The sequence below is a fragment of the Topomyia yanbarensis genome, chromosome 2, assembly GCF_030247195.1.
Source record: "Topomyia yanbarensis strain Yona2022 chromosome 2, ASM3024719v1, whole genome shotgun sequence".
Classification (NCBI taxonomy): Eukaryota; Metazoa; Arthropoda; class Insecta; order Diptera; family Culicidae; genus Topomyia; species Topomyia yanbarensis.
The window spans coordinates 114,540,912-114,565,067 of NC_080671.1; the positions used below are offsets into that span (position 1 = coordinate 114,540,912).

General features: G+C 40.8%; 1 protein-coding gene across 2 annotated transcripts in view; it reads left to right on the top strand.

Moving 5' to 3' along the window:
• Window positions 1-24,156, top strand: part of LOC131679248 (probable G-protein coupled receptor CG31760) — a 244,478-nt gene that overhangs the window by 189,503 nt on the left and 30,819 nt on the right. The window contains exons 8-11 of one of the 2 annotated variants that reach the window (XM_058959940.1): window positions 11,865-12,073; window positions 12,489-12,738; window positions 12,849-13,114; window positions 21,927-23,172. In XM_058959940.1, coding sequence (XP_058815923.1) covers window positions 11,865-12,073; window positions 12,489-12,738; window positions 12,849-13,114; window positions 21,927-22,014 — 813 coding nt within the window. In that variant the 3' untranslated portion in view covers window positions 22,015-23,172. The remainder of the gene's footprint in view (window positions 1-11,864; window positions 12,074-12,488; window positions 12,739-12,848; window positions 13,115-21,926; window positions 23,173-24,156) is intronic. The other variant, XM_058959941.1, reaches the window with a different exon arrangement.

The following is a 24,156-nucleotide window of genomic DNA, read 5'->3' on the forward strand; positions in this document are numbered from 1 at the left end:
AATCAAATTATATTAGCTTAATTAATGAAAATTTAGGCTAAATTTAGAAATAGTTATAAAATTAATAGAATACATTGACTAACAAATTGAATGGAATAAATAAAAGGTGAAATGAATAAAATTAAAGATATTAACAAAATGAATTAAATGAATCAAATGAATCAAATGAATCAAATGAATCAAATGAATCAAATGAATCAAATGAATCAAATGAATCAAACGATTAACATGAAGCAAATGAGTCAAATGAATCAAATGAATCAAATGAATCAAATGAATCAAATGAATCAAATGAATCAAATGAATCAAATGAATCAAATGAATCAAATGAATCAAGTGAATCAAGTGAATCAAGTGAATCAAGTGAATCAAGTGAATCAAATGAATCAAATGAATCATTTTTTAATGAATACAGTGAATACAATGGAGATCAAATGAATGTAATGAATCAAATGAATAAAAAGAATAGAATAAACAAAGAAAATAAAATGTATAAAAAAATAAATGAAATGAATAAATAAAACAAACGAATCAAATAAACAAAATGAGCTGAATTGATAAAATGAATAAAAACGAAGAAAAGGAGCGAATAAAATAAAATGCATTGATTGAAATGAAAAATTAAGCCTTGAGCGCAGTCCACTGGACCTAAAAATAGATTACGAGAGAGATTTGGTCCGATCGTTGAGAGGGAGAGATGACGATCTGCTTATAGGAGACATTGAGGGTCGATAGGTCAATTGGAAGGAATTGGAGGTTGCAGCGGTGAGCACGATACTATTGGGAATATGTGATGACATAATCACATTTCCTCGATGGCGGAGTGATTAACGCACCCAACTAGAGACTGGGAGATCGCAGGTTCGATTCCTGCTTGAAGACATATCTTTTATCGGTGTTTACAATAAAAAGGTGAATTTTCACCGTTTCTTCATTCTCACCGTTCCGGTCATTCTTTCTCTGTCTGTTTTCTAGTGGACACGTTCATAAAAATTGTTAAGAAAGGAAAAAAACAAAGACTCTCACGTCAAAACAAGGAATGTAGTAAAAGGTTATAAATTAATAGAAAAAAATAAATTGTGTCAAATTATTTGGATGAAATGAATAAAACTGAAAAAACACACAGATTAATAAAATGAAGAAAAAATGTATGAACTGGAAAAATGCATTGAACGAAAACAGTGAATAAAATAAGTTAAATGAATGACATGATTAAAATGCATGAAAAGAATAAACTGGTCAGAGTGAATCCAAATTATGAAGAGAATAAAGTTTATCTGAACGCAGATGAACAAAATGAATAAAAAGATGCTGAATGAAATAATTAATTAAAATGCAATGATCATTAAAAGTTAAAGTTAAAAAACATTTTTGAAATTAGATAACCCAATCTAGAATTTGAAAACCATTGTATCAGAAAGTTATGAAATGTTTTTGTAAATCTTATCTTCTGAGAAAAGGCTAATTAATATACAATGGGCTTTCTAGGGCTTCCATCCCTTTTTTGTTTTGGTCTTTTCGTTTTCACGCTTCTTTACTTGACGGCGTCGTTTTAAGATAATTATCTGGTGTTTCTACATTATTGATGGACTTTAATTAGTTATCAGAAACCTGGAACGTTCAATTTGCTTTGGAATTCAAAGTTTACTTTTTGGTCACATATTCTCGAAAAAAATGGTCACATGCCATACTTGAGCATATGTTTCATTCAAAATTCAATAGAGATACGAAGAGTTGAAATGAAGATTTTTTCATTAGGTCCAATCTGCAAATGAGAGCCCTCTTTTTTCGCTTTCTCTTTCGATTATTACCGCGAAACCATTAAACTTTTTAAACGTTTATCAGTATGTTTCGAAAGACCATGCTTATTATGCATACAGTAGACGGGAAATAAGAAAGGTGACCGAGTAATTCGCGGAAGAGAAAGTAAACAACGAGAGGCTCTCTTTTGCAGATTGGACTTATTGAAAAAAAAGTCTTCAAATATCGCACGTGGAATGTCTCTTTTCAAAATTTTCATCGTCAAACAGCCATATTACCTAGTGAAGCCACATATTTTTCTGAGAAATCCAAGAATTTTCTTAATTATAATGTATATACAAGCTATGAATAGAACGGAATTAAATTTGAGTTGATGTAGCTTTCGATTGTCACCTATCTACCCATAGTGCAACTTTTCGAAGTTATAGTTTTCCCATAATGCAAATATTTTGCAAATTTTCTCAGGACTACAAATATTTTATTTGCCATGTAGGATATAATATTAAACTTGTTTCTGCGAGTCTCTTCGAAACTAAAATGTAAAGAAAATAATAGGGTAACAGCAGACAAAAAATAGTTTTGTTTTCTCAAACCTTCACAATTACATCGCACACTTGAAATTAGCTTGAATATTAATAAAGATTAGCAGAGGATCTTATCACACAACTTAGAAATGGATAGAAAAATAGCAAGATAGATGTTAATCGTGACAGATGCTACGAACACGGAGAGAGAGAGAGAGAGAGAGAGAGAGAGAGAGAGAGAGAGAGAGAGAGAGAGAGAGAGAGAGAGAGAGAGAGAGAGAGAGAGAGAGAGATGGGGAGGGCATGTGAGGAATGGCAAATGATGGTTCATGCCGAGACCTTATTTTTATTGGTATATTATGCGATATATTGATTCCTTACATCCTTATTATAAATAACGTAAGTAGTAATTTTTGCGCCATAACCAATATAACCTAAATCTTGCAAAGAGGTAAATTTTCGCTACAGTTTTGGTATTCAAAAATACAGTTTCTTTCGGTGATGCCACGAGTATAATTATATAAGAAATCTTTTATCTCACTACTAGGTAAATTACTTGATAATCTGTTCATTAATATACCATCCAACATTTACTTCACGACTGAACGCAACGCCCAATCCAAGGGATAGATACATGGACTCTAGAAAAAATTGCACTATGAACACATTATTTTGTTTTTGAAGTGAACTTACATATTAATTTTTGAGAAATAGTTCATTATTATAGAGGTAATTCATAAAATGTTTTCAAAATCGAATTTCTTGAATCACGTAGATGTGTTTTAATACCTTGATGTTCAAAATCGGTTTAGTTTTGCCCCTAAATCACCAGTAAAGCAATACTCTGTATAAAACGGCCTCTTTTTTAATTTGTGAAAATTGGTAAGCGAGAAATAAAAATACAGAATGTTTAATATCTCCGTCGCTCGTGAACGGATTTTGACAATGTATAGCTTGTTCGAAAGGTATTTTTACAAGGTTTCTTGTTATGCGTGGGACAACATTGCTTGGTTCGAAAGATATTTACTAAAAACCTGTAATGTTTTGACAAAGTGACCCATATCTCAGAAAGTAAACAACATATCGAAAAACAAAAATAATAGTGTCAAATAGCAACGTTAGACCTTTCATTTCATTTTCATTTTGACATTTTGTACATTCATACATACACACACACATACAGACATTGTCTCAATTTGTCGAGCTAAGCCGATTGGTATAGGAGACTCGGCCCACCGGGCCTCGGAAAAAGTTTACAAAGTTTGAGCGAATCCTATACATTTCTTTTCTAATAAATGTAAAAAAAGTGCATGGTACAAAAATGATGGCCACTAGTTAAGGAATTTGCGTTTCGACTTCGTCTGATTAGAATCCGACACTAACTTTGCTAGCGAAGTAAGCTAGCGCCGGAGTTTTTACCAAAATTTTTCTCCACTAAGAAGAAATATAGCATAGTATTATTTTTTGAATTTGGTGAACTATTTCACAGGCACGATTGGTCAGTTGTGGCTATTACACTATGAATCATGAGCTAAGACTTTTTTGGTGGTATCCGACGAGGAAAACTGATCAAAATGGTGAGTTAGTCAAAAACAATTATGTGAAAAATTTCCCCAGTGGCAAAATCAGAACCTGCAACCCTTGGGACTCCGGCTCAAGGCACAAACCCTTATGCTATCACTGGGATATGATGACGTCCCAGAAAAATCACACGATTATCGCATTGGATACAGTGATCGTACCACTACCTCTGGAGCGAGATCACGTACAATCGCCGCTGCCATCCAACACATTTGATCTATTTAATTTCCCCGCTAGATACCAAGGCACAGTGGTCGGAAACGCCAAAAACGTGAACTTAATTCACTAGAGGCCAAACCATCGAATATATTCACAGAATATCTTTGGAGGAATTGTTCGTATGAATATTCCCCACAATCTGAAAACAATTGAAATTAGGCATGACTTACTATGATCGAACTAAAAAAAAATACTTTTTATACTGACGAGATAGAAAGTTGGTGTCTTCGACTAAGTTTTAGGAATGCTTATAGTGAAGAATTTTGTTGAAAAACTTGAGCTTGTAGGAGTAAAGGTTATCGATTTATAAGGCGTTTTCTATGGCAACCCCCTTAAATCTAGTTTTCTTAATATAACTTTTTTCGTTGTGACTTTTCGTGCAAGCTATGTTCTAGACAAATGTGTAGGTAACAAAACTACATAAAATTGTCGATGACTGTATGTAAAAATACTCAGTTGTTTCAAAGTTATTGAAGATTTTTACATTTTTTTACATCAACTTCAATTACGTATAAGAATGAAAGGTGCAAACCAAAATTCTCGAACAGGCACTTTTTTAACTCTCTAAACTATGCAAAATAAAGCTGAGAAGATTTGGTGCGTGGCACTTTAGAACCCTATGAATAGCGTTATCTTACTTTATCATGTATTTTGACTTTTTTCATACAAAAATCAGCAAAAAAAATTTTTTTAAGCTTTTTTGTCCCTATTTTTGAAATTCTTGGTTCAATATTCAATTACAAGTATTATTTTCTCTTATACCTGAATATTTCAGATTTTATAAACGTGGGAGCAAAAATGTAAAGTTTTTAATTTCATTGGAGATTCCAAACTAATATATGCTCAAATAGACATGTCATAATGAATTTAATGCTTACAAAAGAATGTCATACCATTATTTATTGAATTTTACGAAAAAAATCCAAAAAAAATTTTTTTTGCTGATTTTTGTATGAAAAAAGTCAAAAAACATGATAAAGTAAGCTTACCCTATTAATAGGACTCTAGAGTGCCACGCACCAAACCTTCTTAGCTTTATTGTGCATAGTTTAGAAAGTTTAAAAAGTGCCTGTTCGTAAATTTTGGTTTGCACCTTTCTCTCTTATACGTAGTTGAAGTTGGTGTAAAAAAAATGTAAAAATCTTCAATAACTTTATAACAACTGAGTATTTTTACATATAGTCTTCGACAATATTATGTAGTTTTGATACTTACACATTTGTGTTATACATAGTTTGCACGAAAAGTCACAATGAAAAAAGTTATATTAAAAAAAACTAGATTTAAGGGGGTTGTCATAGAAAACGTCTTATAAATCGATAACCTTTACTCCTACAAGCTCAAGTTCTTCAATAAAATTCTTCACTATGAGCATTCCTAAAACTTTGTCGAAGACACCAACTTTCTATCTCGTCAGTATAAAAAGTTAATTTTTTTTAGTTCGATCATAGTAAGCCATGCCTAATTTTAATTATTATCAGATGGTGGGGAATATTCATACGAACAATTCCTTCGAAGACACCCTGTGAATATATTCGATGGTTTGGCCTCTAGTGAATTAAGTTCACGTTTTTGGCGTTTCCGACCACTGTGCAAGGCCGGGGTTTTATTTTCGTCTGATATTTGATTTTAGTTCATTACCAATCGTACTCCCGTCATGCCTCTGTTAACTGGGTAAGGGACCAGAAATCGACAGCCTCTCTTAGCTCTGTCACCCACCGAGGTACGATGGGTAATGAGGTAAAATCAGATATCAGACAGCGCAGCGGTCGTTGTAGAGGTCGCCAATGTGATAATCATGTGTTCTTCCTGGGACGTCGTCATAGCCCAGAGATAGAAGGGTTTGTGCACAGGACTGGAATCCCAACGGTTGCAGGTGCGAATTCTGCCTCTGGGGACATTTTTTTACATAAACGTTGCCGTTTATCCCACCAAATAGTCTTAAATAAAATATTGGCACTTACGCCAAAACCAAACAAAAAATGAATTAATCGTGAACTAGTTTGCGAATATATAAATAATATGTATAATTTAGTCTACTTTTTCACAAGCGAGAATGGTCAGTAATGACTATTATAGGGTAAGGTGGGGCCAATCCGACGTAATAAAGGTTGTAAAATGCTCACTTTACATCGGATCAAGTTGTCATATATACCAAATTAAAAGTTAGGCTTCTACGCAACTTTCTATGCACTTTATGCACACCACGGAAAATTTTAAGATGCAAGAGTTTTACGATAATGTTCATTTTTGCTATTTTCAAAAATGGTGTGGTGAACCCGACCGCCTATGTTTTTAGTTGATTTAGTCCAAATATTACCTAAATTTGAACAGTTATGCAATCACTCTGAAAATCGTAAACTCAATCCCGGCCCAGAGGGCCGAGTGTCTTGTACGATTTGACTCAGTTCGTCGAGATTGGAAAGATCGGAAAAAGTGAGTATAGGTGTGCATGCGTGTATTATTTATTTATTCGATCGTCGGTAGATACCGTACAGATTATTAAAAAATAGAACATACTTTCTAAATTAATTAAAAATTCCTAATAGCTAACTTATAACTAGATTTGGTGACATTAAAGTCGAACAGATGTGAAGTTTCGTTGAATTTGTAGCAACATCTATCCACAGGATTGTTTTGACCGTAAACAGTACGATGTCTAGGAATCCACAAAAGAGGACGGTTCCTTAGAGCGCGAGGAGGTACAAACACATTAATCCGTGCAAGAATATCTGGGCAGTCAATGTTATTACACAACATACCAAATATAAACATTCTATGCAAGAATGTGCGGCGAAACTCTAACGTCGGTAACTCAAGCAGCATGCATCTATCGTTGTAAGGTGGTAGATGGGCAGGGTCGTTCCACGGCAAATTTCTTAGAGCGTATCGCACGAAACATCTTTGTACGCGTTCTAATCGGTTTATTTGGAAGTTGTGATGTGGAGCCCACACTTGCACAGCATACTCCAAAATGCTACGCACCAATCCGCAATATAGAGATTTTAGTGCGTAGAAATCGTTAAAGCCAGCGGTATTTGCGTTTCAGGAAACCAAGTGTTGCGAATGCCTTCGCCGTCGTTGCGGTGATGTGATCCGAGAAGCTAAGCTTTCTATCAAAAAGCACTCCCAAGTCACGAATGGAGTCCACTCTTTCGATGACGCGGCCTTGGAGCAAGTACTCATAATGAGATAGAGTGGATGATCGCCTGAAACTTATCATTTTACATTTGTCAACGTTTATCTGCATACCATTCAACAGGCACCATTGTTCAATATTAAGTACATCATCTTGAAGTGCAGCAGAGTTGAGTCCAGAAGCAATGGAACGAAAAATCTTCAAATCGTCGGCGAAGAATAGTTTTCCAGATTTGATACGAGCACAAATGTCGTTTATAAATAAAATAAAAATTAGCGGCCCTAGGTGACTTCCTTGAGGGACTCCGGTTGGCATGTCGAGCAAGCTAGAACGTGTTGAACCAATTTCAACGAAAGCACTCCGACTAGACAGATATGATTGCAACCATCCAGTTAACCACGCAGGAAATCCTAGTCTTTACAGTTTCAGAAGAGCAATGTTGTGAGGTACTTTATCGAATGCTTTCGAGAAGTCAAAATATATTGCATCAGTATGTTGACGCTTCTCAACAGAGGGGACCAAGATGCTAGTGTACATCATCAAATTTGAAGTTGTAGATCGTTGCTTCACAAATCCATGCTGACATTCGTCGATGATGCGAGAAGCAGCAGCGTACATCTCATTGTAAACAAATTCTTCAAGGACTTTAGCAAAACAGTTCAAAAGTGAGATTCCTTTGTAATTTTCAACATTATGAATGTCTCCAGCCTTTTGAATTGGAAATATAGCAGCTTGTTTCCATGCACTCGGGAAGACGCTTTCAGTGATTGAGCGGTTAAAAATAATGCTGACCGGCAATGACAATGATCGTGCACATCCTTTCATGAATATCGGAGGCAAACAATCCGGGCCTGGTCCTTTCGATGGGTCGACACTGGATAGAGCTTTCAACACGTCTGCTTCAGTCATATTCAAGCTAGGGAGACTGATATTGTATGATGGTAATGTGTCTATACACTCTTGTGACGGAGAGATAGCTGGGTTGGTGAATACCCCACGAAAATGTTCTGCAAAAAAGTCTACGGATTCGGCTGTGGATTGCGCACTGGCATCTCCAAGATAAACATTTACGGGCATGCCACCAGCGCGCTTTCTGCTGTTCACAAACTTCCAGAACGTCGAGGGGTTGTTCCGAAGGTTGCTTTGGACGTGACTTATATACTCGCCGAATGCACTATTCCGGGCTGTTTCGTATTGAAGTTCGGTTCGGTGAAGAACAGCTTTGTTTTCGTCGGTCTTATGACGGAAGTAACGCTTGCGATGTTTTCGGAGAATGTTGCGTAGACGACGAAGCTCGGAATTCCACCACGGATACTTGTAGTCCGTCTTTCTGTTGACACGTTTCTTAGGAACTATGCGGCATAGTATCTAGAGTTCCGTAGAACACCGCGACAGCATGATCCAGATCGTTTCCACTTAACAGATCGAACCAGTCGACAGCATCGAAGGCCGCAGACACTTCTTCAAAATTGCAGCGATTGAAGTCAAAATTGAGACTGTCGACGTATTCGGCAAAAGCGTCTTCTGTTTCAACTTGCATGTTAAACCTCAGCACGAAGGGTTCATGGTGAGCGTCCACTTTGAGTATAGAGGTCGGAGGCTCGAGAATTTCGACTAAATCGGCGTAGTTCACTAGTGCCAGATCGAGAGTCCGTCCATTTGCGTTAGTGAGCGAGTTGATTTGACACAGTCCCCCAGCGACTATCGTTTCCGTGATAGCTATCTCTTGTTCGGTTGTGGCATTTTCAGGCAGGTAACATTTGAGATCATCGTCGAATATCCACCTGAGATGGGGAAGGTTGTAATCACCTACAATAAGTACACTGTCTGAGCTACTAGCTTTATCCAGAATTTGTTGAACTGCAGAGGAGTGGGCATTATACAGATCTGGACTGCTGTTCAGCCGCAGATGTATACAACAAATATATAGAGCGCTATTTGGTAGTGAAATGCGCACAATAACTTGTTCCAAGCATTCAAAACCAGGCATTTTTATTACAGTGCCGGTGAGATTATTTTTTAGCGCAATAAGAACGCCACCCCCGCGACGTAGTTGACTAGAGGAAGAGTTGCGATCGCAGCGATAGATTGTGTAGTTCATTAAAAGTTCCGAGTTATGTATGTCAGCACGCTGCCAGGTTTCTGTGAGAACAATAACATCGTAATCGCAAGAGGAAAGTGCAATCAAGAAGTCCTGAGTTTTTGTTCTCATTCCTCGAACATTTTGATAATAGACGGACAAGAAACCGTCCGACTTAGAAATGGAATTGGCGGCCGACTTAGGATTGGAATTGACGGCTTGAGTGGGCAGGCGAGGCAAAGTTGTGCCGATGAAGTGTCGGTTTGGAGCTTGGCTTATTTGGACACTGGCAGCATGTGGCGGAGCAGGCTTTACTTTGCTGCCTTCGGTGTTTCTGTATGTATATGTGTGTATGTTTTTTTTAAAGTAAGGTTTAAAAAGCTTCAAAAGTCTAGCCTGCAATATATTGGCACTGTGTAGGACTCACGACTCACATTCGTGCATTCCCCAGGGAACTACGCCAAGGTATTTATTCGTGGGGAGCTCGTTGTGCTTTCGTCGCACCTCTTTCTTCTGCTCTATCTCGGAGTCTCACTTGATTCAGCTATGCAACTTTCAGAAGTGTTATCATATGTTTATTGCTCTAGGCAGCCGGCTGCCGAGAATTTATGACATATTTATCTTTTACTGAATTTAGTCGGTAATGCTCAGTTTGTAAAAGAATGCAACTTTAGGAGCGATACTTATGTTTATTTGAATAAAACGGCATGTAGAAGATTTTATTATTCCTTTTTCTTAATCCGGTGAAAAACGGCCTATCAATAACAATGCAATATAATGAAAAGTGATTTCCTATGCTGTCTTGAGACATTTGTCGACTAATACCTGTGAAATTAAAGATTTTGTAATACAAGTATTATTTATCATGTATATTATTATAAGAAATGAAATGACAATTATGTATTAATCTCTCTCTCCACGAATTAATGCGATGCCGACTCTTATGAAAATTCACGCGAGTTATGAAAATTCACGCCCGTTGTTATACTAACTGAATTGTATTTTGAATGGTATAATTCAGTGCTAAGCACCTGAAGCGAACAACTTTATATGTCGAACATCCAACCGATTACACGCGCGTTTGCTTTTATGATAGTTACAAGAACAAAATTGGAGCTAATAAGATCGACAAGAAACTAATTTACTAATTAAAAACAACAATGTACGAAAACCAAATATTATGTATGCAAGAAATAAATCCTAGTTTTGTCACCTTCTTAAACAATAATTAAGCTACAATATCATTATGCTCATTATGGAATATAGTAAACGTGGCAATTCGTAATATAGTGCATGTACATGTACTACATGTATTTGAAAGTACTAGAAAAAATAATATAATGAATATGATTTAGTAGACTAAAAGCAAACCAATAAATTTGACAATAAAATATTTGTTCTTTGTGCAGGTATAAATACCGCAAATTTGTAACTAATTTTCGATTCTGCTCGCGAATTCAATCCTCAATCCTCGTACGTGATGCAACAATCATCATTCCACTCAGACAATACCATGCGCATTCCACACACAATAAATGCCCTGTGGATTAGTTCCCTAGTTGGTCAAATAAACACTAAACGAACAAAACAACATACATACATACGACAAAATATGTGCAGTTTTGAAAATGAGAAATTGAAAATACAATAAAATAAGATCGGAATAAATAGTTGGGTAGTTGATGAATCGTCCAATAAAAATATGTGATAAGGGACGCGGACGAAAATAGATGGCCACCAATATTTTTTGGTATAGGAATATTTTTCATAAAGTTATGAAACAGTAAACGAACAGAAAAAGGATTTAGTAATGATATAGTAAATAAAAGTATTATGCAGGCATTACTGAAGGAAAATTGAACAGAATTATAGAACACAAGTATTCACATTCACAAATTGGGGAATTTTTTCCGAGTAATGTTAGAAATCCAATGTTTTAAGAAATATTCCCAAATCATTTGATGCCACGTGGCGTACGCGATGCATGAACTTAAAATGAACGATGAACACGTGACTAACTGGAATTCACAAAAACTCGTGTTGTTGCCAGAATGTATCAATTTCACATTTTGGACCCTCTGCTCTACTCATACAAAAATTTTTATTTGTGTAATCAATAACAAATCTCTTTACCTTCAGCCACAACACCATTATTCACATATCTTCTAAAATATTGACTCAGTTCATGGGGAGCTCATTATACTCCCGCTACAATATTTAGTATGTTGATTCCAAGCCAAATCGAACCCTCCTGAACTACTGATCAAGAGATTGCATAAAATCTGCATAGTAAATGAAACATAATCTCACCTGAACAACATCCTAGCACAGGTTTGCGCCAGTACGTCCAAATGAAGCTAATTGCGACCTCACTATAGTGGTTCCCCGGCGCGTTCCTGGAATTTCTGCTGAGCTGCGTTGGATGCCACATTGTACTAATAACTTACCTAGGGGGGAAGCGCGATTTTATCGGATGACAAGCAAATATGCAGATTAAACCTGGCCTGAGCACTGATTGACATTTGCTTCTCTCGTTTTTACTCCCTACCTTCTTCTACAGATCGTCGACCAGAATGGACTAATATTCAAGCAATGCTCGTACAACTGGTGGGACCATAGCTTGGCCATCGGTGAGGTGCTATTCCTGGCCTGGGGTATCCGGGTCTGCTACAACGTACGCAATGCCGAATCGCTGTACAACGAGGCCCGGCTCATCTCGTACGCCATCTACAACATCGCGCTCGTCAACACCACCATGGTTGCATTCCAGTAAGTTGGAAATTGGATTACATTCTCGTTTGGCTTTGCTTCGCGTTTGAGTGCGATAAAATTCTATAGATTGCCTGTAAACCAGTGATATGAGCGGTTCGGAAAATATAAATTGCCACTTATTTGAAGTGTACAACATCTGTCTGGTTATATTCGCTACACTGTGGTACCCGATTTGTGAACTTTCTCAATGGATGAACACAAATGGCTCGAAGTATCACGTGATAATCTGAAAACTGCAAATTGCGCAGCCAAAACTCACGACCGTTAACGATAATCGGCTAGTTAAGTCCAGATGTAACTTGATTTAAATCCCAACCACGGCACCATCCATGCAACATCAAAGCCACAACACTTCTGCTCGAACAATAAACAAGCAGTAATCTCTTCTATCCATGTGGTTGTACATTTACAGCTTATTCATCTTCCCACAAGCGGGTCCAGACATTAAATACCTGCTTGGTTTCATCCGAACCCAGCTCAGCACATCGGTTACGATCGCACTGGTGTTCGGTCCGAAAGTGCTCCGAATACTACGCGGACAGGGAGACCAGTGGGATCAGCGAGCTCGTAAACGGGGCATAACCGCATCGTTCTCGCTCAACGGCATCGGTCTGGTTCCCGAAGAAACCGCAGATCTATACCAGGAAAACGAAGAGCTGAAGGTAGGTACAATGCACTAATCCTTTCCCCTAAGGTGACCACCATCCGACACAACCGGCATAAAGCATTAACTGTCTACCCTTTTCACCTTTCGTCAATTTTTTCCCTCAAGGAAGAAATTCAAAAACTCGCTGCTCAAATTGAATTCATGAAGATTGTTCACATGGAGATGAACAATCGCCACCTCAAACCGAAACCGGGAGGCTATTTCACGCTGAAAAGTCCTCTCGGCAAAAGCATCGGCGGCAGTGGGCTGCACTCATCCCACAAGCACAAGCACCCGCCGAAGGAGGATTCGCTCAAGGAGAACAGTGGTATCACCGAGGACGGACACAGCGGCACCAACAGCTGCTACTCCGGGACAGCGAATTCGATCGGGTGAGTGTGAGGATTTTTTTTTATTGGCAATCATCGTTTTCCAGTCTGGTTTTCGTTTGTTGTACAGTCGTTTTACACCAACGCACAGTGGTCAATATGTACACCTTAGGCCTACGAAAGTTTGCGGCTGAACTACAAAATTTTACGTTTTGATGACTTCGGTAAAGTTGTTGGAGTTGTAAAGGCGGATTTTTAGAGATGGACGGTCACGTTCTAAAATGAAGTGCAAAGGCAGTTGGAGTCTTCAGCAAAGTTATAGAAAAATGCATTTGTTAGCAACTCAGCTGGAGATACCAATTCGCCAAAACGCAAATGGGTTTGCCATAAAATAATTAAAGACACGAAATAACACATTTTGACCACTGTGCAACGGGATAGTACACTACATAGCACACTATTCGAACATGTCACCCATCCATATTGTTATTGGTTTTTTTCTGGTTCATCTGTCCTCTGCAATTCTATATTGTAATAATCCGATTTTTACTCGATTATTGAACGTGCATTACAATAATTCCCATGAGCTCGCTCGTTTGGTCGACGTCAGTAACCTAGCTGGCGTGGTGGTCAAGCAGGTTTAAACAGATGTAGGATGGAAGCATCACGTCACAAAGATGATTAATTCCAACAATTTACGTATTAATTTACAGTTTTTCAAATGAGGTACATATGAATATCAAATGGAACCCTAACAAAACATTTGAAAGCTAGAAATATCTTTGCTTCGCGCTTCTGTTTACTGCCTCCGCACCAGGTAGTGGGACGGGTTGAACTCTGCGCACACCTCTGAGAAACCAGAAAATGAAGTTCAAAGCAAATTTCGAAAGTTTGTAACGATCTTCCACGGCGAATGTGTCTTTACACGTGATATATATTCTGTCCTAGCAACTGCTTATAACCCGCTTTGTTGTAGGTCTCACCATCGATGACGCAGTACCGAGATTTCGTTGGAAATGTCGTGTAGAGGTTCCAGGCCCGCGTGTTGGCAACATTCTGTTGGCGTTCGTCCCGATTTGGGAGCCTAGCACCTTGTACGTTATCAATCCGGATCGTTTCTTGGACAAAACTTTGCGAAACAACAAGTTTTTTGGCCAAATCCCGCGGTGAAATGTTCGGATTCCGAATGAAATTGGCAATCAGCGCTCTCTCATACCCAGCTGGAGAGCCCAAGCAGACAAATTGGCCAAGGTATTTTGCAGTGGTCCTTGCAAGTCGACGGCCTTGGGACCTGTAATAGAGACCACACCGTCATCTGCTAGCTGCCTTAGCGTGCAGGAATTGACAAGACATTCGTCAATGTCATTCACGTAAAATTTGTAGAGACGAGGGCTTAGACATGAGCCCTGGGGAAGGCCCATGTAGCTAAATCGTGATGTCGATAAATCACCATGCGAGAAATGCATTTGTTTTTCAGACAACAGGTTTAGCAAAAAGTTATTTAAAATTGGTGAAAGACCACCCTAGTAACAATTGTGGTTTTATGATAATTTTGTAGCCACTGATAAAGTTTAGATTGCACTTGTAGCGTGCTATAAAACTTCAATTGTTGCTTGGGCATGCTGGTGCAACTTCTCATAAAGAATGTTGATAAAAACTGCAACGCAAGGCAATCGTTCGTCCCTTTGCCTTTGCGAAAGCCAAATTGTATATCTGACAGTAAGCCATTTGCTTCTGTGCGCTTGAGAGTAGGACCCTCCGGCACGCAAGTAGCCTACCTCAGGCTACTGAAAGCAGGTGAAAAAAGGTTACCGTGATAGGTAAACTGAAGATCGACTGGTCAGTATGCCCAGTTGGCGTACCCCAGCCGCCTTCAGTGGATAGGTGCTATCGGTGCCTTGAGTCCGGCCATAAGCCGTACGAATGTAAGGGTACAGACAGAAGCAAATTATGTCGTCGCTGCGGCGAGGAGGGTCATACAGAGCGGGGCTGCACTAAGGCGCATAAATGCCTTATCTGCACCGCTAAGAAGCAAGCCCGTAATCATGCTATGGGTGGACCTTCGTGTCCCTTCTATGAGGCCAATAAGAGGAAGCCGTGAACGTCATACAGCTAAATCTTCAACCATTGTGCAGCTGCCCAACAGCTGTTGTGGCAGTCGGTCTCGGAGTCGAGGACAGATGTCGCCCTCGTATCCGACCCGTACAACATCCCTGCCGGCAACTGCAAACTGCAATTGGGTGTCGGACGGGTCTGGGATGGCGGCAATCTGTATAACGGGACGGCTCCCGGTTAAAGAGGTAATACACTCCTTCGCCGAGGGTGTTGCGATTGCCAAGATCAATGGTGTGTTCTATTGTAGCAGCTACGCTCCACCAGTTCAACCAGATGATCGGCAGGCTCTCGTCCGACCTAGTGGGCCTGAAGCCGGTAGTCATAGCGGGAGACTTTAACGCTTGGGCAGTAGAGTGGAGCAGCCGCTGTACAAATAGCAGGGGCCCAGCGCTACTGGAGGCGCTTGTGAAACTCGACGCTGTGTTAGCCAATAATGACTCCACTAGCACATTCCGTAGAAACGGGGTGGAGGCATGGATTAACGTAACATTTGCCAGCCCGAGTCTGGTTCCAGGCATGGAATGGAGGGTAGACGAAGGCTACACCCATAGCGATCACTTAGCAATCCGCTTTAGGATCAACTATGGTGTGCAGCATCCGAGGGCGGGAGATCCCTGTCAGATACGCGGGTGGAAGTCCAATCACTTCGACAGCGAAGCTTTCACCGCGGCCCTGGGACTGGAGGCCAACACCGACAGTCTAAGCGGGAATGCGCTGTAGCCGTTCTATCTCGCGCGTGCGACGCCACTATGCCGAGGAAAACACTACCAAGAAACGGCAGATGCCCGGTATACTCGTGGAGTGCCGAAATTGCAGCTCTACGATCAGCCTGCTTCAGAGCTAGACGTAGGATGCAAAGAGCCCGCACCGAGGACGCAAGAGAGAACCGCCGTGAAGTGTTTCGAGCTGCGAAATTGGTCCTTAACAAGGCCATTAAAAGCAGCAAGAGAGCGTGTTTCGACAACCTGTGTGAGAGTGCCAACGCGAATCCGTGGGGTGACGCCTACAGGATTGTGATGGCCAAGACCAAAGGGGGCTCTTCACCCCCAGAACGGTCTCCGAACCGGTTGGCGACGATTATCGAAGTACTCTTCCCGTCTCGAGCCACAAGCCCCTGGCCACCTGCACTACGAGACAGTGCGGGCACGGCCCAAACGGTGGCTCCGGTGACGAATGAAGAACTACTGGCAGTGGCTAAATCCCTAGCAATGAACAAAGTTCCAAGGCCGGATGGAGTTCCAAACAGCGCTCTCAAGGCAGCGATCATAGCGAACCCGAACATGTTCAGGCTAGCTATGCAGAGATGCCTTGACGAGTGCCGTTTCCCCGATAGATGGAAAAGGCAGAAATTGGTGCTGTTGCCGAAGCCCGGGAAGCCGCCAGGCGACCCATCGGCGTACAGACCAATCTGTCTGATCGACACGACTGGCAAACTGCTTGAGAGGATTATCCTCAACAGGCTAACCCCGTACTCAGAAGGCACGGACGGCCTGTCAAGCAACCAGTTTGGTTTTCGAAAGGGTATGTCCACGGTGGACGCTATCAACTCAGTGGTAAAGACTGCCGAGATAGCGATCCAACGGAAAAGGCGAGGCATTCGATACTGTGCGTTAGTGACACTTGACGTGAAGAACGCATTCAACAGCTGGGATGCCATCGCGCTCTCGTTACACCGGTTTAGCCTACCGGTGGGTCAGTACCGGATCCTGGAAAGTTACTTCCAAAACCGTATATGCTGCTATACGAGACCGATGCCGGTCAGAAAAGGGTTCCTATTACCGCCAGAGTCCCGCAGGGCTCGATCCTAGGCCCGGTATTATGGAACCTCATGTATGACTGGGTTCTAAAACTGAAGTTCCCTCCTGGGGTCAAGATAGTCGGCTTTGCCGATGACGTAACCTTCGAGGTCTATGGGAAATCAATCCCTGAGGTAGAACTAACCGCAGAACACGCGATCAACACGGTGGAGGAATGGATGAGCGCGAGAGGCCTGAAGCTCGCTCAGCATAAGACGGAGGTAGTTATCGTCAACAGCCGCAAGTCGGCACAACATGCAGTTATCCATGTAGGAGAAGTTATGATCACCTCACAGCGGAGTCTGAAGTCTCTCGCAGTCATTATAGACGACAAGCTGACCTTCGGCAGCCATGTCGACTATTCATGCAAAGAACGTCGACTGCTGTTGCGGCATTATCGAGGATGATGTCCAACAGCTGTGAGCCAGTAGACGTAGGCTACTGGCAGGCGTTGCCGTATCTATCCTCAGGTACGGCGGCCCGTCATGGTCAAGAGCACTGAGGGTAACCAGTTACTTGCAGAAACTGGAGAGCACCTACCGCGTGATGTGCCTCAGAGTGATATCTGCTTACCGCACGAAATCACACGATGCATCCTGCGTGATAGCGTGCATGATGCCAGTCGGGCTGGTCATCCGGGAAGATTAGGAGTGCTTTGAGCTACGTGGCAATAGAGGAACCCGCGAGCGCACCAGGGTGGCTTCGGTCGCCAGATGGCAATGTGAGTGGGATAACTCCTCGAAAGATAGGTGGACCCACCGGCTGATACCTAACATATCGAGCTGGGTGGGTAGACCCCATGGGGAAGTTCACTTCCATCTGACACAATTACTGTCAAGCCATGGCTGCTTCCGACAGTACCTCCACCGGTTCGGGCACACGGAGGTCCCCGTCTGCCCTGACTGCCCAGGTGTCGGCGAAACTGCCGAGCACATACTATTCGTATGTCCTCGCTTCGACGTCGAAAGAAGAGCAATGCTTGACGTCTGTGACTGGGACACAACCCCTGATACCCTTATTCAGCGGATGTGTTAAGCGGTGGAGAAGTGGAACGCAAGCTCGACTGCAACCACCCAGATTGCCTGCAGGCTACAGAGAATCTGACGCACCGAGCAACAGACGACGGGCACGACTAACTAGTGATTGGTTAGTTGGAGCGGAAAGGGCCGAGCGCAAAAAAGTGAATGAATGGTCTGATCATGCTGAGGCAGGATTGGCGCAGCGACTGGCAACCGCGTAAGAGGTAAACCCAGCCACCCCGAAACAAGGCAGAAGAGTGAGTGTATAGGCGTATATGTGGACTGCCTCATGTCAGCGGGGACGTAGCGTAGTATGTTGGGACTTCGCTATTGATACCTCATGGCGTGTCAGAGGAATTAAGGGAGAGCATCCAAGTCAGCCTCATATGGTATGTTAGAGGTGAGCACAAAAGTAAGCCTCGCATGGTACGAAAAAGGTAAGCACACAAGTAAGCCTCGCATGGCGTGATAGAGGTAAGCACAAAAGTAAACCTCATATGGAATGTTAGAGAGTGAATCAGGGTGTGACAGAGCGAGCACCCAAGTGAGCCTCATACAGGATGTATGAACTCGTGAGCGAGAGTGAGTGAGTACATCAAGTACAGCCATCCCCCCAGAAGTAATACCGAGAGGTAGTCCCTGGGGGGAACAATGGCGGAGCCTAATGGAGTTTAGTCGGTATTACCAAGTCATGGTGTCACGATGAGAGCCCGATACTCCAGTACACCCCGTGTGGTAGCTTGGCATCTTCTAATGCACGTGTACTGGGTTAGTGCGTAAATTGCATTCTCCATTGTAAAAAAAAACTTTGCGAAGCAACAAGTTTTTTGGCCAAATCCCGCGTTAAAATGTTCGGATTTCGAATAAAATTGGCAATCAGCGCTCTCTCGTTTTTTTTTTGGGGTGCTGTTTTCAGTTTTTGTTCAGTTCCTAGCTTGTGGTTCAATGTGATCCGTTTTTTGAAGCTTAGGATGGCCTTTGAGACGATTGAATGAAGTATATTCATCATTTTCCCCAGTTAGGTCCGTCATCCGACAGAGGAACAGATTTATGTCTAAGCTGTCCCAACAAATGTGATGCGCATTTGCATCACTGCCGATAATGATCGGAAGCCCATTTATGCTACAATATGATAAATGGCTTTTGAAATCATCAACGAAGATGACTCGTTATGCGGTAGATATGCTGAACAATATATACACTTTTTGTCTATGTTACCGAGAGTCAAAGTAACTGTGACCAGGGATGCCACATTGGAATTTGTATTTCGGTCAACCATCTGTGATGACCAAAAAAAGAAAAAAATCCGTGATAAATTTCCAGAAAATCTGTGAAAAATCACAATATTTCCAAAAATCTGTGGAAATCTGTGAAATTTTCTTCAAAATGCCAAAAATCTGTCATCTGTGAAAAAGAATCTATGATCAAAAATTGTGCAAAAACCTGATCAGACTTCCGAAAAACCGTGAAACTCGTGCCAATCCTTACCTTTCTTGTAATACCCCCCAAGCCGAACAGTAGACAAGAAAGTCCATAACCATGCTGTAACCTGATTGTCGGACAGAGCAAATCACTCGATCCATTGTCGCTTTGATCAATCGTGTCAGTTTGTTCGGGAACCTTTGTCATGCATTATACGTCACTTATAAGTGATCTTGATCGATTGTATCATATGCCGTTTTCAAATCAATGTTCATTGGGGTATGAGTTGGTATGTTGTATTCCAGACACTTCTATAATTGCTGAATCACGAATATTTGATACCTAGTGGCACCAGTAGAATTCTTACTATTGGTGACAGGCATCGACTAAGCCTTCAGGAAAGCAACTTGTACGCTGCGTTCAGCAATGTGATTACTCGCTAATTGCAGCAGTTCAGTTCATCGCCATTTTCGATACTATTTATTTCATCCTTCGGTAAATTTTCATCACCCCAAATCTTTCAAATCATTTAATATCAAATGGTTTATGTTTTCCTAACTTAAAACCGTCACGTACGCTGTTTACACCAACATAATTTGACTATGAAATTCGTTCGCTAATGAATATTTAGGCATTCGAAGAACACTTTTATCACTGCTCTCAATTCAAATAAATCACACTTTGGATGCCGAGACCAACGCCACAACTTTACGTAATTTTGTAGCCTTGGTATGTTTTTCAACCGTCTCCCTAGGCAAAGCTTTGCTAATCGTTATTGTACCGCATTTTATCACCCGGTCGCTTGTTATTAATGTTCCATGACGATCGTTGGCAGTGAACTTCCCCGTAAAATATGAAACCTATTAAACGGAGAAGAAAATATATTCGCAGAAAAAAGCGGAGGACATTATGTGGGATGCTCTCGCAGTGGACAATGAAGGTCCGCATTTCGCAATGATTCTCTGACATTTTTCCAACTGTATCTGATTAGATGCACTAACTTTCTTCCTAATTAACTATTTTGTTTTTCTAATATAGAACGGTTATACAAGCTCTCCAAACTTCTAGACTTTTGCGAAGGCATGTAGGGTCAAGATACAGATACCATTCGATTTAGTTCAACGAGATGTGTGTCAGTATGTGTGGCTGTATCACAATAGTTAAGTTATTGAACCGTTTCGTACGAAGTCTCAAGTGGAATGAATAATCTTCCCATAGGCTACTATTGAAATTTTCCCTTATCTGACCTCCGATTTTGGAGTTTCGTGGTGATGTGAGTTTTTATATACCAGCGAGAGATCATAGTATGCGCATCAGACGAAAAATCGGACGCTCCCGTCACTTTTTTTTTCAAAAAAAATGGAAATATCAATTTACAGTTGGTCGGTGTTAGGTCTGACCGGACTAAGTGACAATTTATTGATTTCTAGAAAAACGAGTTTAAAGTTTGAATCGCAGCACCTTTTACATTATAATTGGAAATTAATTTTCGCCATAATTCTTGCTTATTGTTACATATTTCATCTGACAAAAATCGAATGTAGCTGAAGAAATTCTTTATCAAAAGCTATCCTTATCTCATTTTTTTGATGTTTTGCAACTTAGTCCGGTCTGACTTAACACCGACCAGTTATTATTTCTCGTCGCGAAGTGCTAGCCAAATGATAAAACATACACATGTTCCTCGCATTGGCTCACCACCATTGGATAATTTCAAGTTACCACTGCTCTTGGTGGACGAAGCGCACTTGGAAGCGCTGTACTTTTCGATCTGTTTCTCGGATCCCTATAAAAATTTGGGAAAAGTTGTACTTTCAGATAAGGTAATAAAAAAAATCGTTTTTTTTTCGAAAAATAAAAAGGTATGTAACCCCTTAATTGTACAGCTCACATCGATTTCAGGATCAAGAAAGCTTGCATGGCCTTCGGCCAATGTAGACGGGCATTCGGCAAATCTTGGGGACTCAAACTCAAGTACATTCAGTGGATCTACACAACAATTATTAGGCCAATACTGGCATACGGGTGCCTTGTTTAATGGTAGAAGGGAGAAGTCATGATAATCCAATCAAATTTAAACCATCTTCAGAGGATGGTCTTGATGGCGATGACTGGTGCGTTCTCGACAACACCTACTGCTGCTCTAGAGGTACTCTTGAACATAAAACCGCTACATGTGTTTCTGAAAACTACAATTAGGTAGCTACTAAATTTCAATTCTTCAGTCTGAATATAAAAAAAAAACTTATTAATAATGTATTCAATTAATCTATGATCAGATATACAATAATAACAATTAAAGTGTTTGAAATTCCTGCGATCCTAAGCTTTCTCATCCACTACAACTACAAACAACATAACACTGTCAACATCGACACTCACCCATTAATGTTTCTTTGCTAATGATAACGATATTCTCGGCGCCTATAGCACAGTTCTTCCTGCAACTAAACGTAATTTCCATAAATCCCTCCCATTTAAATATGCTGTTTATTTCCATCCCTCCTTGCTCTCTATATCTAGCTATCCATCAACCCTGCACATCGGTCAGCAGCAGCAACAACAACAACAACAAGCACAACAACAATCTAACGGAACCGAAAGGGTATGACATGGCTACCGAGGTGGACGAGATTGCTCATCAACTCCCTTATTTGTATCCGCGAGTCCTTCCTACTCTCTCACCCATGGACTACCGACACCACCAAGCTCCCCATCATGTGTATCATCATCGCCCCCTGCATTGACAGCAACCGACAGCACTAATCGTAACGACCGAATAAACATGAACTACAGTCTTCGCAAACGCAACGTAGCATTAGCGATTGAAAGCAGTCCCGTAGGCGCAAAACCTCCTATCGCAGACAGTATCAATCTTAACAACAACAATGACCTACCCGAACTGGACGATCCAAGACTTATAAATCAATCACGTACACCAGAACAGGAGAACCACCGTCAGCATAGTAACCAGATAAATAATAATCATGTAATTTCAACCGCCAGTTTGGAATTCGAGAAAATCTCAACACCTGATGACAGATCAGCATCATCCAATCTGACCTTGAATCCAACCCCGACGCCAGGCAACGGGAGCAGCAGTGGATCGACCAGCAATGCCGTTGATATTAGAATACCTGTTTATGTCTAAACCAGTTAAAGATTATGTCTGAAAAACGTCAAACTCTCCGCATTTCGATTCTGGTGAATATTACGAAAGGTGCCAGCGACATAAAGCTTCATTTTTTCTTCTTCGAAACCGACACAACTTTTCTCCGTCCACCCGAGGGAAGGAGCTTCAATGGTGCGAGAAAACATAACGATGTTCGCACTTGGGGTAAAAACGTTGACGATAATGAAGAAAAATGACCACAAAGTAGCACACGGTGGGTGGACAATTACTGTGTCAACGTTTGCTCTGGCTTCCTGGCAGACCTGCTCTCCCGATTCGGTTACGTGTTGGTGCCTCCCGGAAACAGCATGTGTTTCTGCCAACTTCTCGTCGGCTGGGCGTATGATGCCGCTGATTGTGATGGTGATGATGATGATAATGATGATGACGGTTCTCTCACCATGTTTGTACTGGCTTTTGTTAGTGAAGTGGAGCGAATCTTGGAAAGGGCGGCTATCCCAAAAAGGATATTTAAAAATAAAAGCGAAGCTCACCCTTGTCTTGCGGTGTGCAAATTGTGCATCGAGATCACCAGTAGTTAATGGTACAGCAACCAAGTTGTTATCTTATATAGTGTGCACAGCCGGTGACGTTTTGGTAAGTGACAAAAAATTGTTCGTTGAATTGACTATAACGTTTTAGTGGCATTTTCCTCGTTCAACTATTTTGTTGATTTCTTTCGACATTTGCATACCACTTAACCTTTAACTTAGGTTGATGATAAGATTATTCGGATTACTATTGATCGAAAAAAGAATATAGAGTATAAAGAAAGGCTACGCAATCACTCCAAAAACCGACTTTTCAACCGAAGTCCTGTCATGAATCATGTTCGTTGAAATCGCAAAATGTCTCTGAGTGGTGTTTTTTTACTTGATGGTAAAGCTTTTACGCCGACCAAATACACGTTCAGTAGTTGACCAAAGTGCCGATTTCGTCCATCGTGTGCCAGAATAAGTAACTCTGAACAGAGAAGATAGCTCTGAATCCTACTCCACTAACCTCCACCAAGAGTCCGACATTTCCTGATCCTTCCGGATTCCAGTCTCCTCAGAATCCGACACTAACTTAGTAACAGGACCAAGCTAGCGCCGAATTGACGCTAGCTCCAAAAAACGAAGACACACTTAATTTTCTTGAGCAAATCCCTAATCGAGCGTGATGGTCCGCAAGAAACGAAGCTCATTTTCAACTGTTGAGAACTAATGAAATCGGAACATTTGGTTTGGCTTAGCAAGCCAATGCTAGCTAGCTTAGTTCTGTCACTAACGAGGAATTCCACGAAGATCCGTCCGAAAATAATTAAAATCCTGACCGACCATCTTAGATTCCTATGAAACTTTACTCATTTCATCGGCATGGAAGACTAAACATTTTCCACAATCAGTAAGATTATTTTGACTAATGAGCAATTTTTTAAAAGGGCGTAAACATTTCTACGTGCATTAATTTAATTTTTTTTTATTTTTATTTCGTTTATTTGACACGGCTCATAGCGGTAGCTTAACGGAGCCGTGGATCTTTTATGTGTTTACAATATGTAAAAATAAAAATAAAAACAAATATTACTGTTTGTCCGTT